Raw genomic sequence first — 16,504 nt, forward strand, 5'->3', positions numbered from 1 at the left:
CTCCCTTGAACATGTGATTGATCCATTCATCAGTTGCTAGTATGTGATCATTCTAAAGCTCAATCAGACACTATTGAATTAGAGATCCGTTGGAGTGGCAAAGAAAAGTTTACATCCAGAAACCCGCTGTGTTGCCATCATCAGTGACAAGGGGCAGAATTCACTAGTCTAGTGAATTTAAAAGGGGACAGATTGTATGCGGAGAGATACTGTATTGTTTTAGGAAGAGTAGTGGTACAACTGGAGAAGATCACAGCCTGGACTGTTTGACAGTAGCTGACCTTCCTCCCCATCATGGCCCCTCAGTGACCGACCTGTCCTACTCACACAAACACACATGCAAGGAAACTGGAATCAACAGGCTCATCTGACTCGCAGTCTTTTTCCTGTCTGCTTTTAGCCCCACTGAACTATTCTAGAAGTGATTTTAAGAGCCCAGAATAGCTGGGGAGCCCAAGCAAATGAATCCTTAAGTGTTCGGTTTTGGCCGACATCCCTCCCATAGCTCCGCTTTGTACAGACAGAGTAGAGGGGGAATGGGTAACCAAAGACACCCTGCAGTTTCTCATTACCGTTCTGCTTCCTCTCTCGTGGGGGTGTCTCCCACTCTGAAATAACGTCCCCGTCCTAACTCAGCTCAAATGATGGAGGTAGACTGAGGGAGGAAATTACTCTTGGTTACCGTCTACTCTTGAGTTAAATGACTTATTTAATGAATGGTTATGTGAGTACTTGCTGTAAAAAAATACTCCGTCCAAGGTAGAGAGGAAATGTCTGCTTTAAACACTGCAGTTGATTTTCAGCACTACTTTCAGGCTGTGCACTGGACAGAAGTGATGTAAATGTTACCTTATTTTCTCCTGTCTACAGTGAGCCCCAACCAGAGTGCCCGTCCGTGTAAGACGCCCTGCTCCCTGCGCACCACCTGTGCCAACTGCACCAGCCAGGCCATGGAGTGTATGTGGTGCAGCAGCACCCAGCGTTGTGTGGACTCCAACGCCTATGTCATCTCCTTCCCCTACGGACAGTGTCTGGAGTGGCAGACTGGAGACTGCGCCTGTGAGTATACCGGTCATACTGGATGAGTCAAACTGTCCAGCATCCACTGTGTGTGTGTTTTCAATCCAACCTCCAAAAGGAATACTGTATGTGTGTTTTCAATACAACCTCCAAAAGGAATACTGTATGTGTGTTTTCAATACAACCTCCAAAAGGAATACTGTATGTGTGTTTTCAATACAACCTCCAAAAGGAATACTTTGTGTGTTTTCAATACAACCTCCAAAAGGAATACTGTATGTGCAAATGGATTATTGCAAACAATCACTAAACAAATGCTTGTCATTGTACCACTACTATTGACACTAATGCAAGTGACAGCATTACTCTGGTCAACAATAATGCTGTTGGTAGAAAACCTTTCAGAGTCGAATTGATAGGTTGATGGATTGAATAGTTTATTTCAGCACCTTATACCTCTCTCTCGGGCTCGCTCTCTCGCGCTCTCTCTCGTGCTCTCTCTTTGTCTTTCTCTTGGTCTCTCTGTGTCTCTCTCTGTCTCATTCCATATTCAGCTGAGTTCCTGTTTGTTAGTAGTGAATCCTTCAGGGTTAATGTAGCTCAGAGAGATCAGATGTTTGTGGGCTCGTTCTGCTCCACAGTCAGTCAGGTGCTTCCACTTCCCTAGACTCCTAGGTGTATGCGCTGTAGGTACTGCCGTGGGTACTATGGGAAAATCAATAACGTATTGATGCTTATCCAACTCAAATGAAAAATACATGTTTTCCAGTTTGTGTTTTCTTTGAGCTAAAAGCCCTCCGTTAAAGGTCTCAGATGTTCGATTGGTTCTGGGATTTTAACTTTCTCATGATATATATATATATAGACTTTAGACTTTGTTACGAGATTAACAGTATGTGTTTTACACAATTGCTATTTTGAAAAGTCATGTCAAGCAGATGTTGGTACCAATAGTAACTTTTTGTGTGTCTGTTCTTGTAGTCAAATGCAACAAGTAACTTGCGGTCTGAGGACTCTGTTTTTACCACTTGTCATCATGTGAGCAATTAAACAGATGGGGGGTAGAGCTTTCACCACGTTTCGTCATGGTCACAATATGCCTGAACACCCCCATTATACCACGTCAGCGACAGTATTCACAGTGCATGTCATTGTTGTACTCCGTGCCATCACCAGGGATTCGGAAGTCATTACCGTTCAGCTACTGTATCATGGTCAGTGTGCTTGTACAGTATTCATTTTATGGCCTGACATTTCTCACACTTAACACTCTACATGTCGGTTCTGAGATTTGGGGAATGAAATTAGGCAAATTGTTCTATTGTTTTTAATTGTCCTCCAGAGTAATGCAACTCTCGGAAGCCTGACGATATGGGGCCAATCAGCATGTAAATGGGTTGTAGCGTCGTTGTGTACACTAAGCCCATAATCATGCTTTTGTACTTCAGAACGTGGAGATGAATAAATATACTGTTACAGCCAAACACAGTGCGGCATTGTGCTGATGTTCATTTAAAGAAATGTCATGGTTCGCCCTAGGATTATTTTATCAAGTTTAGTATGTTGCAGGTTTTTGTAGGGGGAGAGCAAATATACAAAACTCAATTGTTATTCGACTCCATTGCCAATGAGCTGCGGGATAGTGTGGGTCTTTGCCTGTTCTCTTCAGCTGAAAATCATTTCTAAGGTTTTCCCATCAAGTTTGCCGTTTCTCTATCCACAGTAACTTTCGGTGTCTTTTTTAGATAGATGATTTCTTGTGTTTTGGTTTGGAGGGGATATTGCGAGAAACAGGAAACAAGATTCACTATTTGGCGTACTAGCCACAGGATGTATTTATCTCGAAAGGCCGGGGGAGGTCAGCAACTCCAATCTGGCTGTACTCCTGAAAGAATGTCCCCCTGAACACAATGTGATTCTGCTGCTGTTCCTGGAAATGGGCTTTCTCCCCGTTAAGGTCACATTTCAGCAGGTAATTAGAACTCAGCCAGGTCCCTGTTCTCCTTAGTTAGGTTCAGCTTACCTCCTACACACGCTCTCGCACGCACACGCAAAGGCACTTTGGCATCGAATGAGGGCAGTGCCCAGTTCTTTACATCTCAGAGTGATTCACCATCCATCTGCCTGGAGCACCTCCCAAATGTCCAGCAGCATTAACCTGACCAACACCTGCATATGTTCGTTAAGAAATCAACCATCGTCCCTGTGTGCTTTGAGCTCACACAGGGAGCTACAGACCAGCTTGAATATAAAGGGAATCAGGTGCGCGACTGAAGGACTTGAAAATACCCACAGCTTTCCTTACAGCAGGACACTTCAACGGCTGACCACTCAGGACCAGAAATAAACAGGAGCTCTCTGTTTCTGCATAGATCAGATCATTTGTCTCCATACAGATGCTACAGATCTGTCATTGAGAAGGATACAAGTCATTAGCAGTTCTTTAAAGGCGACCTGTTCTTAAGACGATCCCAGCATCGTTTGAGAAAGCAATATATTTGTAGGTGTTTTAGGCTTCTGTTATGTGATCGACAGAGGTTGGGCTGGGTTATGTTTCATTTAAAGTGTTCTCAATACGCGTGGGAAAAGACAGTGTATGAACCTCCTGAAATATCTAGAAGATGGGAGTCAGAAGGGTGAAAGAGTGTTGTGTATATGATTGCTTATTGAACTATCATCTCTGGGATGCATAAAACTAGCTTCGTGCTTTTTGAAATGAGCGATTCTGCTTTTTGATTCTTGCTACTTGGAGGTGCACTTTTGCTTGAACTTGAAACCAACTACAAGAGCCCTTTTGAGAAAGCCTAAAAAAGTGTTGGCGCTTAGGAAGACAATATTTCCACCTTGTGTAAACACTACTGCCTCTCTGAGGCCGGGTGAGAGGAGAGCTTCTGTTTTCTAATCATGAATCACAAGATTGTAGTTGGAGAAACAGACGTGAACCTATAAATTAATCAGCAGCATGGTTGAATAATGCAACAGGGACGGACTCGGAAACACAGATTTTGGGGAGAAAAGTCCAGCTGAACACATCTGTGGCTTGTGGAAATGGGAGTGGATCATAACCATATCTCCTGGCAAAAATTCTAATTCTACCGTTGATCCAGGAAAACTCACATGACAATAGAAAGGAGCATCTTGGATAACTCCCTCATACCTTTTGGTCTCATAGGGGTTATTTTTGAGTTGTGTGTCCTGCTTCAGTTGTGTTTCAAAGCCATTTGTTCATATTGTGGGGCTCACAACCAGTTGACTTGTTTAACTACTCCATGATGGCCAAACCTGAGTCAATCATTTACATGTATATTGTATTATTGTTACACAGTATAAGCAGGCTATGAATATTGAATCACAATCACATTATTTCCTGTTACGCTCGGACAAAGAGTTAAGAGGGAAAATAATAAAACAATTCAATCGACCAGTCCAACTTCTCACACGCTCTGAATGAAAACCAATTTAACTAGCCCACCAAGCTTACCTCAGCTTCTGAATCCATTCAAGGAAATTATGGATGGAGATATTCTTTGTAAGCGTTGAATGCTGTAAAATATGTATTTTCTAATTTCCCAGTAAAGCTTTCGTTTGAATGTCAGAAGCATTTTATGAATACCAATGTATCCTCAATAGAGACGACATTTATGGAATTCCATTTATTTAGGAAAGAAAAGGTCAAGCCACTGGAAAGTTTAAGCAACACAAAGCACCTTTTTCCACTGGATATGTCCTCAAGAAGAATGAAACGTTGACAAGGAAGTTAGAAGTGTATTAGTCCCAACTCTGCTTCGTCAAGGACAGGCAGTTAAGATTCTATGTTTGTCAGAGTCACTAACTAAATGTCTGTAGATACACACACTAGCTGTGCATGGGTAAAACCACTGGGGACGCCAATCCAGGAAACGAAAGCCATATTATAACATACAGTACCAGTCAAAGTTTGGACACCTTCACATCAAAGGGTTTTCTTTATTTTTTACTATTTTCTACATTGTAGAATAATAATGAAGACATCAACACTATGACATAACATGCATGGAATCATGTAGTAACTCAAAAAGTGTTATAAAATATATTTTGATTTGTTTGTTTTTGTTTGTGATTCTATATTCATAGCCTGCTTATACTGTATAACAGTAATACAGTATACATGTAAATGCTTGACTCAGGTTTGGCCTTCATGGAGTAGTTTTTTTTTAGAAATGTTTGCAAATTCGTCGAATTCAAAATGGAAAAATCACATTAAAAAAAAGTATTCAGACCCTTAGTACTTTGTTGAAGCACCTTTGGCAGCGCTTACAGCCTTGAATCATCTTGGGTATGACGCTACAAGCTTGATACACCTGTATTTGGGGAGTTTCTCCCATTCTTCTCTGCAGATCCTCTCAAGCTCTGTCAGGTTGGAAGGGGAGTATCGCTGCACAGCTATTTTCAAGTCTCTCCAGAGATGTTTGATCGGGTTCAAGTCTGGGCTCTGGCTGGGCCACTCAAGGACATTCAGAGACTTGTCCCGAAGCCACTCCTGAGCTGTCTTGGTTGTGTGCGTACGGTTGTTGTCCTGTTGCTATGTGAACCTTCACCCAGGTCTCAGGTCCTGAGCTCTCTGGAGCAGGTTTTCATCAAGGATCTCTGTACTTTGCTCTGTTCGTCTTTTCCTCATCCCTGACTAGTCTCTCAGTCCCTGCCGCTGAAAAACATCCCCACAGTATAGTAGTTTATTATAGGGCTGCCACCACCATGCTTCACCGTAGGGATGGTGCCAGGTTTCCTCCAGACGTGACACTTGCACTGTATGTAACAAGGGCTTACAGCACCGTAATAAACTATACTTTATCAACTTCAATGTTGTTATCTCCAACTCAAGCCTTGAAAACTTGGCTTAGACAATAACCACTGTCCTAAAGGTGGGAATAATAATGAAAACCAATACATTTATACCCACCCTCTAATCCATTAAATAATGAACCCTCTGGCTATTATAGTAAGAGTCAGTGGCTGTCTAAGAACGTATTAAAGAGTATAGCCCCCCAATGCCAACAGAAGGAATAAAGTAATGAGTAACATGTCTACTTTATTTATGTGGTGAATGGATGTAACAGTGGTTATTTATACTACGGGTGAATATTATCAAGATCAGACAAGTATTCTATTAGGGACTTTTCTGTGTCTGAATAATCTCTCTCTCTCTCTCTCTTGCTCTGTCTCGGTCTCTCTTTCTCTTGTAGCTCAGAACTGCTCGGGCCTGAGGACGTGTGGCCAGTGTTTGGATCATGCAGAGTGTGGCTGGTGTGGAGACCCCACTAACACAGGGAAGGGCCAGTGTATGGAGGGGTCATACCGCGGGCCCATGAAAAGCCCCTCCAGACAGCCCAGAGACAGGGAGAGGGACAGAGACATGGTGCTGGAGCCTGGTCTGTGCCCCAGAGATAAAGGGTTTGACTGGGCCTATATCCACTGCCCTGGTGAGTCAACAGACACGCAGACAGACACGCACACAGACAGAGCGAGAGAGACACGTCATGTAGCACATCAATACAACCATAAATGCCCAAAAACACATTTGTATTCCACCCCTTGCCTTCACACTTAAAACTATACATCCCCTCCTCACACTTAAAGCTATACATCCCCTCCTCACACTTAAAGCTATACATCCCCTCCTCACACTTAAAGCTATACATCCCCTCCTCACACTTAAAGCTATACATCCCCTCCTCACACTTAAAGCTATACATCCCCTCCTCACACTTAAAGCTATACATCCCCTCCTCACACTTAAAGCAACATCCCCTCCTCACACTTAAAGCTATACATCCCCTCCTCACACTTAAAGCATACATCCCCTCCTCACACTTAAAGCTATACATCCCCTCCTCACACTTAAAGCATACATCCCCTCCTCACACTTAAAGCTATACATCCCCTCCTCACACTTAAAGCTATACATCCCCTCCTCATACTTAAAGCTATACATCCCCTCCTCACACTTAAAGCATACATCCCCTTCTCACACTTAAAGCTATACATCCCCTCCTCACACTTAAAGCATACATCCCCTCCTCACACTTAAAGCTATACACCCAAACATTCTTGATTCTCTCTCCCTCCCTCTTCCCCAGCTTGTCAGTGTAACGGCCACAGTACGTGTGTGAACGGCAGTGCGTGTGAGCAGTGCAGGAATTTGACCACCGGACCGCAGTGCCAGACCTGCATGCCTGGTTACCATGGCGACCCCACTAACGGCGGGAAGTGCCAGGGTAAGTACAGTGATGGGTGCAGTGCACCAGAGTGGACTGGAGGGGCCAGTGTTTAAAGGTTTTGGCTCTGAGATCTGTGCGTCCTCCAAGAAGCAGACTGTTTGAACAACAGTAGAGCCAGAAATGACTGTGTTGAAAGATGCAGTAGACAGGCACTTCAGCAGCTCTGTTTTTAATCACAGTTCTATCAACCCTGTCCAGTCCTGTGGTGAACATTGTTATGAAACCCTGATCTGAGAAATGGAGACTATGATAGTGGGATAGACAGAAATAGTAGGAGAAAGAGAGTGAGAGAGCGTGAGAGAGAGGAAGGTGTAATAACATAATTCTCCTGCTGACAGGTGTGCGTTTTCCCCGCTTGGCGTATGACATTAAATCCCTCTTAATCATTGTCTTATATCTTGGAGTTGACTGGCGACGAACATGTTTGATAGACCTCTCCCCCCTCTCTCCTCCCCCCTCTCTCTTCCCCCCTCTCTCCTCCTCTCTCTCTCCTCCCTCCATCACCCTCTTTCCTCCCCTCTCTCTCCTCCCCCCTCTCTCCTCCTCTGTCTCTCATCCCTCCATCACCCTCTCTCTCTAATAGGTTTAACGCTGTCATGATTAAATGCAATTTATTAACTACCGTCCGTCCGTCCGTCATACCACCTTTGCTTGTGTACCAGGCTGACTCCTGGGGACTGTGCCTATAGAGTCTGGTTCACTCCTCAGTTTTACAGAATAGATGGATTTACATGGGCCTTAAGTCACTGATCTGATCCTTGAGAAACGGGGAGAGAGACAGGGAGAGCGAGCGGGAGAGAGATTGAGAGAGACCGTCATCAAGTTTAAAATATGAGGTGCTCAGAGCTGCCCTTGTAAGAATGGAGAATAGAAGGATAGGGGGAGATGGAGGAGGAGAGATTACCCAGTCTGGTGTCCCCATGACCGATGAAGAGCTGACCTTGTACAATGTGACAGGGGGCTATGTGTGTGTGTGTGTTTTGAAGGAGTGTGTGTTTTCACATACGCTATGTGGTGAGGAGAATAGCCTTCCAAGTCTATCACTGACAGGTTCACCTTGTAGACACTGAAACCGTCTGCTCGCCCTGTCTAGCTTAACCCTGCCCAGTCTAGCTTGGTTTGACTCGCTGCAGGAGACCTCTCTCTGGGACTTGGAGTACTGAGAGGGAGAGACGAGCCTGTGGTGGGCTGTGCATGTCAATTGACTTTTGAAAGACAGACCAGCCTTGTGACATGACATGTTGTGTAGGGGTTGGAGAAGTGATTTGATAGAGCTTGGTGAGGGAATTTACTGTACAAGACCAAAACATACAATACCAGACACTTTCTGTTACAATACCAAAACAAAGTAAGACAGCCAGTGTTGCGGGAGCTACAGTAAACCTGGTTGATGCAATGTACCACGGTAAGCGTTAGATCTCTTGTTGTGGTAGCCATGACTGATCTGTTTCTCCTTAAAGCTGTGGTTGTGCTTGTGTATCACTCTTCTGAAAACTTCTGGCTGGCGTACTTATTCTTTTTGCTCTGGACAAGTGGCCGCTTAATAAGTCTGACTGTGTGTTTTTTCCACTAACTGCACTGTAGGCATACAGTCACACAAAAGTCATCCAGGGAGCCCCAGCAAGCTGATGGTTGTTGTTCTTTCAGTTTCTCTCTCCTTCTCCCTTTCCCTTTCTTCCTAAAGCCAGCACTGCAGAGTTCAATTAAAATGCTGTTTATTGCTTTTGGATATGGCATGCTGTGCTAGCCTGGTGAATTCCATTATAGGCTCTTGGTAGAGCCCCTTCAGCCACCTAGTCCCCCTCAGACCCTGTCTTTACACGTGTCCAACCTGCCTGTCTGTCTCTCGCTTTCTGTCTGTCTGTCTTTCGCTTTCTGTCTGTCTCTCTCTCGCTTTCTGTCTGTCTCTCTCTCGCTTTCTGTCTTTCTGTCTCTCTCTCTCGCTTTCTGTCTGTCTCTCTCACGCTTTCTGTCTCTATCGCTTTCTGTCTGTCTCTCTCGCGCTTTCTGTCTGTCTCTCTCTCCCTCTCTCTCGCTTTCTGTCTGTCTCTCTCTCGCTTTCTGTCTGTCTCTCTCTTTGTGTCTGTCTCTCTCGTTTTCTGTCTGTCTTGGTGTCTGTCTGTCTTGGTGTCTGTCTGTCTTGGTGTCTGTCTGTCTTGGTGTCTGTCTGTCTGTCTGTCTGTCTGTCTGTCTGTCTGTCTGTCTCTCTCTCTCTCGCTTTCTGTCTGTCTCTCTCGCTTTCTGTCTTTCTGTCTCTCTCTCTCGCTTTCTGTCTCTCTCTCTCGCTTTCTGTCTGTCTCTCTCACGCTTTCTGTCTGTCTCTCTCACGCTTTCTGTCTCTATCGCTTTCTGTCTGTCTCTCTCGCGCTTTCTGTCTGTCTCTCTCGCGCTTTCTGTCTTTCTGTCTCTCGCTCGCTTTCCAACCCTGAATTCTTTTTTGTGTGTGTTTTCGTGCTCTCTATGCCTCCTGAGGGGATTCATAAACTCCTTTTGTGTTGTTGTTTGCTTGCCCTCTAACCTTGCCCTCTAACCTTTCACATCTCAGTGTCCCACCAGAGTGGTCTTGTTGTCTTTCATAAAGGCAGGAGCAACCTACTTTAACACCCTTTCTAGATTTTTCGGATCTCGCTCTCTTTTTCCCACTCTCTTGGTTTCTCTCTTTCTCTCTCTGTCACGCACGCACGCACGCGCGCGCGCACACACACACACACACACACCCACCCACCCTCTGGCAGTGCCTTGGCGGGGTATAAATGAGTGTCTGTCATGTTCAGTGTGGGAGGATGCTGTTGTGTGTGAATCCATGAACAGCCAGCTCATGTGTATCCTGCAGTGAGAGGGAGGGAGTAGACAGCAGGACAGCTTTTATCTGTGCGTGTCCCTGTCTACGTGTGTGTGCACGCACACACACTCTACCAGAGGGTGGTGAGGGTGGGACACGTCATCAGGACCTCAGCTCAGCACGGGGTTTTGTCCTCCCTCCTGCTCACCCATTCTGATGGATTAGACAGTTGCAGCTGTTCTAGAGATGTAGTTGCTCTGGTGCCTCTGTAAAATAACCCACTGACTAGGCACTCACTGTGCCCTCCTCCGCTGACCTCCCATTAGTAAGCACTGTGTGATGATTCATATTAACAGAAGATGCATTTAGAGATGCAAAGATGTACGGTCCTTCATTGATCTTTAAAACATTTTTTTTTTTACCCCTTTTTCTCCCAAAGTTATTATATCCAATTGGTAGTTACAGTCTTGTCCCGTCGCTGCAACTCCCTTACGGACTCGGGAGAGGCGAAGGTCGAGAGCCATGTGTCCTCCAAAACACAAATCAACCAAGCCGCACAGATTCTTGATACAATTCCCGCTTAACCCGGAAGCCAGCCGCGCCAATGTGTCGGAGGAAGCACCGTACACCTGGCGACTGTGTCAGCGTGCATTGCTCCCGGCCCGCGACAGGAGTTGCTAGTGTGCGATGGGACAAGAACATCCCTGCCGGCCAAATCCTCCCCTAACCTGACCGACACTGGGCCAATGATGGGTCTCCTGGTCGCAGTCGGCTGCGAGATGTTCATTTAGTTTTCCTCAGCCAACAAGACGAGTAATGAACAGCAAAATCACTAGCCTTTGTCAATCTACTCTCCCCATAGTAGAAAAGTTGACCTATTCTATTGGTCAGCTTGTCGAGAAAGAAATCGCCTATTCCAGACAGACTCTGGGACAGTTGTGGGTCAATATATCCCAAATTCATTCAATCACATTTTTAAAAGCAATGAGGCTGATGCAACAGATCAGAACATTTAGCTTACAGTTGTCAAAATCTAGTTATTTCATGTGACAGAGATGAAAATATTCTTTAGAAATGTTGAAAGAGGGGAGATCTTATATGCAAGAACTAGCATGGGTTGCTAATAGGACTAGGATTTTGCCTGTGGCTACTAGACAATGAAAGAAAGTTGATATAGTATAAAATAATTACCACCACAGATATGTTCTGATTTTGGCCAGGCTACTTTGAAGCAACAGAACAATACATGCCTCATAATATGTAGTAAAACATTCAGGTTTACAACAATTAAGTATATGTTTTCTCAGTGCATACTGCCTCATTGCAAAGGGGTGTGTGAGGCGCTGATGAAGCCTGCCTTCCGTTAACTTTGTATTTGCTGTTTGAGATGCTGTAGCAACAGCTCTTGCACTGCCTGACAGATGTTGTATCTGTGTGCTTTACGCGTAGGATAAATAAGATAGGCCTACATATACACGCACCAATTTAATTCCACTAAATGAACCTGCAAATGAACCTGTCGACCGATAAGCATGACCAGTCAAATATATTTACATCGACTGGTATTTACATCAATGAATCAATGAATGCTGCCGGTGAAATGTCTGGTGCCACACTTTCCTAACAGAAGAGGATAAACGCATTTTTTTCGCAATTTGAATTTTTCTTCTCCCTGCATAAGACTATTACTCCCTATTACTGGCTAACGGAAACCCTGAACTGTATGTATTAATGCCTACATTGTGTGCCCAAATCTGGTGTGTGTGTGTGTGCACCTGCTTCGAGAAGGCCCATGGCGGTAGGGCACCCTTCCCAACAGTCTCAGCGGTAGCCAGTCATCCCCCCCTTCAGAGGCCCTATTTCTGGCTACAGGCACACACACTCTTATTGCTCTGATCTGGCACCTACTACCTTAAAAGTACATTAAAGTTCAGCTATAGGATTACACACCTGTTACTGAGCCAAGCTGAAGTGTGGAGTGGTGGGAGTTATTATGTGTCTCGCTACGATGCTAAACCCCAAGTCAAGTTTAACAGAGTGTGGAGAGTAGGCCTGCATGTCACTCACTCAGCCGCTCTACACTGTATATTCAAGACCAAGATGTCAGAGGTCAAGCCTTTACCTACCTTCATAACCTTACAAGATCATTAAGCCCAGAATAGCAAGTCCCTTTTATCTAGAACTGCAGACTCCTCACAATCTAGCCAAAGCACGATGAAAGACCGAACCCAACCCTCTTCAGCAGAAAATAATTAGTTCTCAGAAGGATTCATGCTATGCATTAAATAGCTATAGCCTATACATCCGGGCTTTAGAGAGACGTATACAGGCTAAATATATCCTGGGGGTGAGGAAAGATGTTGCTGCTATTTAGCACCACCCCTGTCTGCTTCTAACTTTCTGTTGAAGATGTTTAATTAGATGGAGAGCTGGAATGGAAACGCCAACACTCCCATCGGTGTTACCTCCCACACATAGGAGGATCTGGATGTGAGCTAGACCTGTAATTCCACCCAGACATATTGTTGCGAGCACTCCTCAGGTCCAGGGGAGAAGCCTACTCGCTCACAGTAGAAATTCCTGGATTCTAAGGTGCTTATGGTTGCAAACTGAACCCGGAAGGTCGTGTGGGTGGACAGCCACATATTGAGGTTGTGAGGTCTATTTTTGTTGTTTTATCTAGACACTGTGAAGAAGCTACTTGGAAAAGTCTCCCTGTGTGTGTGTGTGTGTGTGTGCGGTGAGTTTTGTGTATGAAGTGGCATGTGTGCTTGTTCATGACAACATATCACCTGTGTGACATTTGATGTGTGCACCTGTCCTGTTTCAAGTAGCCTTTTTAGGAACTATGTGCTAAATCACAGTGTGCTGCTCACTGCAGGAAAATAATCCTACAACAACAGGACACGTGGATTATAATAGTGGATATTTTTGTAGGGGTTGATACATTTCTCGTAAAGGTAAATCAAGTCTGAAATTAAGTTGAAATGACTGACTTTAATGGCCTTTTTAAAATCTTTAATATACTACACTTTGCATTTTCTGCTGCGCAGGAAAATTGTCTGTGACGACAAAGTGATCAAATGAAGATAGCAGGTCTGTAGGGTTGAGATTTATGAAGTGGGCAGGAAATGATATCCTTCCAAAAGAGAGAGGATTGGAATAATAGCTTGATTAAAAACAAAAATCTAGCAAAAAAACAAGGTCATTGATTATTGGCCCTGTTTTCAGACAAAGATCAACATGAGAAGGATCAGAACCACATGCCCCTCCTCTCTCCATTCATGTCCATCATCTCCTCCATATTGTCTTTCTGACATCCTCCATTAGGGCTCACTGGGCATCTAGCTGCCCCTCTTAACATGTCATGTAGGCAAAGCTCAGTGACACTTAATCATGTTTAGCCAGGCTTCATTTGTGATCCACGTGGGTTGTTCGGTTTACCTTAATCACTGACGGCTTTGTGAAGGTCGTGGGTTGTTCGGTTTACCTTAATCACTGACGGCTTTGTGAAGGTCGTGGGTTGTTCGGTTTACCTTAATCACTGACGGCTTTGTGAAGGTCGTGGGTTGTTCGGTTTACCTTAATCACTGACGGCTTTGTGAAGGTCGTGGGTTGTTCGGTTTACCTTAATCACTGACGGCTTTGTGAAGGTCGTGGGTTGTTCGGTTTACCTTAATCACTGACGGCTTTGTGAAGGTCGTGGGTTGTTCGGTTTACCTTAATCACTGACGGCTTTGTGAAGGTCGTGGGTTGTTCGGTTTACCTTAATCACTGACGGCTTTGTGAAGGTCGTGCTCTTTACTGACAGACCGCGCTACAATTACCTGTGTGCCGTCTGCCATGATGCCATGAAGTCTTCAAAGTCCTCTGTCAACCGGACGTAGAGATTTAGTAGGACTCTATTAAATCCAAAATATAGAATTGAACCCTCACATTCAGAGAAGCGGGTCGATGCCTTATAGTCAGTCCCTCTGCCAGCACATACAGTTTTGCTGGTTTTTTATTCCATGATTTGATCTTTTTACATCATACCTGTATGAGGTATGTTATGCTGTGTGCCAACACCTCTGTTCAGCAGCACAGAGGAGGCTGTGTGTCTGCTGACTATGTTCAGGCTGTCCTGAACACCAACACCAACCAGTACAGTATAATCTCGCTCTTTTCACTGCATAGAAGGAAGGGAGAAAGCGACTGCAAAATGCTGCCACGTTTCAAATTCTATGTGAAGGAAGAAAATCCCTGGGCCCAATTCAATTATTTTATTCATTACATGATTCTTTGAACTTGTCACTTGCTGGAAGGCCTATGGAGAGGTCGGAAGGCTGGCCTGGGGAGATGAAGCACTAGAGGAGACCTGCACAGCTTTATGTTGACTTGTATCACATCTATAAAGACTGTCCTCCTGCTCACCAACTATACTCCAGATATAGTTACTGCAGGGGTGGCAGGAAGTCTCACCTGTTCTCTTGGCTAAAAGTACCTTGAATACCTCATTCCTGTTCCTGACGGAACTCTGGGCAGACTGAACCCTTCTCAGATTGAATAGTGGTATGTAGTGTGTACTGGGTATACGTTTACTCAGTGTACTGTGTACACGGGTATACGTGTACTGGGTATACGTTTACTCAGTGTACTGTGTACTCGGGTATATGTGTACTCTGTGTACTGGGTATACGTGTACTGTGTACTCTGGTATACGTGTACTTTGTGTACTGGGTATACGTGTACTGTGTACTCGGGTATACGTGTACTCTGTGTACTGGGTATACGTGTACTGTGTACTCTGGTATACGTGTACTTTGTGTACTGGGTATACGTGTACTTTGTGTACTGGGTATACGTGTACTCCGTGTACTGGGTATACGTGTACTGTGTACTCGAGTATACGTGTACTCAGTGTACTGTGTACTCGGGTATACGTGTACTCCGTGTACTGGGTATACGTGTACTCAGTGTACTGTGTACTTGGGTATACGTGTACTCAGTGTACTGTGTACTCGGGTATACGTGTGCTACTAGCACATTAGCGTTGTTTCAACACCTCCAAGGCTTTGGACACCTCAACAGTACTGTGGTGTTAGGTTCAACATGAATCTACTGGAGTCTATGTCTCAGTGGGCCGTTGTCCCGTCACAGCCTTATTAAATCCCTCCACTCTGGTGTATAAAAGTCTCAGCCTATAGACTCTTTAGCCTGCGGTATATCAGCCTGGAGTAGAAATAGTTACCTCTGGTTTGTTCAGCCATTCCAATGAGGAAAAGGAAAGGGGAAAGAATATGGTTTTGGGATGAAGGGTAGCAGCCAGGAGTCAGCTCATCACAATTTAAAATAGACATGGAATGGAGGAGATGGGAGGTGGAGCGGATTGGGGAGAGTAGAGAGGACATTAGCGGGGGTAGAGAGAGTTATGTGAGAGTGGTCAGTGCAGTTATGTTTTCCTCCTTTTGGAATGCAGTTATGTTGCTTTAGCTTTTATCTTGTGAGGTGAATAGTAAATCAGCAATTAAAATAAGTGCATTTATTTGAACTATACTGAACAAAAATATAAACTGAACATGTAAAGTGTTGGTCCCATGTTTTATGAGCTGAAATAAAATACATTTTCCATACGCACAAAAACATATGTTTACGTCCCTGTTAGTGATAATTTCTCCTTGCCAAGATAATCCATCCACCTGACAGGTGTGGCATATCAAGAAGCTCATTAAACAGCATGATCATTACACAGGTGCACCTTGGGCTGGGGACAGTAAGGCCACTCTTAACATGTGCAGTTTTGTTCTACACCATGCTACAGATGTCTGAAGTTTTGAGGCAGTTTGCATTTGGCATGTTGACTGCAGGAATGTCCACCAGAGCTTCTGCCAGATAATTGAATGTTCAATTCTCTACCATAAGCTGCCTCCAACATCATTTTAGAGAATTTAGCAGTACGTCCAACCGGCCTCACAATCGCAGACCACGCGCCAGCCCGGGACCTCCACATCCGGCTTCTGCGTGACTGTCTGAGACCAGCCACCCGGACAGCTGATGAAACTGAGGATTATTTCTGTCAGTAATAATGCCCTTTTGTGGGGGAAAAGTAATTCTTGCCTGGGCCTGGCTCCCAAGTGGGTGGGCCTATGCCCTTGCATGCCGACCAATGGCTGCTCCCCTGCCCGGCCATGTGAAATCCATAGATTAGGGCCTAATGCTTGTATTTCAATTGACTGATTTCCTCAGAAGTGTAACTCAGTAAAATCATTGACATTGTTGCATGTTCCGTTTATATTTTTACTATGAAATCTTGGCCATCCCATTAAAAAAATGTACTTGACGACCAAAGTACTAGGATCAAGATTCCAGCTCACTACTTTGCTCACTATGTAACACAAATAAAACAACCACACACACACACACACACACACACACACACTACTGTAGTGATTGTGCATTACATCTG

At 44.6% G+C, this 16,504-nt stretch overlaps 1 protein-coding gene across 3 annotated transcripts in view; it reads left to right on the plus strand.

Annotated features, from left to right (window-relative positions):
* Nucleotides 1-16,504, plus strand: part of LOC124041180 (attractin-like protein 1) — a 368,532-nt gene that overhangs the window by 104,854 nt on the left and 247,174 nt on the right. For all 3 annotated transcript variants that reach the window (XR_006839890.1, XR_006839889.1, XM_046358453.1), the window contains exons 17-19: nt 871-1,059; nt 6,243-6,479; nt 7,137-7,274. Coding sequence is in view for 1 of the 3 variants with exons in the window: in XM_046358453.1 (XP_046214409.1) it covers nt 871-1,059; nt 6,243-6,479; nt 7,137-7,274 (564 nt within the window). In the remaining 2 variants the exon portion in view is untranslated. The remainder of the gene's footprint in view (nt 1-870; nt 1,060-6,242; nt 6,480-7,136; nt 7,275-16,504) is intronic.

This window comes from Oncorhynchus gorbuscha, linkage group LG08 (assembly GCF_021184085.1).
Source record: "Oncorhynchus gorbuscha isolate QuinsamMale2020 ecotype Even-year linkage group LG08, OgorEven_v1.0, whole genome shotgun sequence".
Taxonomy (NCBI): domain Eukaryota; kingdom Metazoa; phylum Chordata; class Actinopteri; order Salmoniformes; family Salmonidae; genus Oncorhynchus; species Oncorhynchus gorbuscha.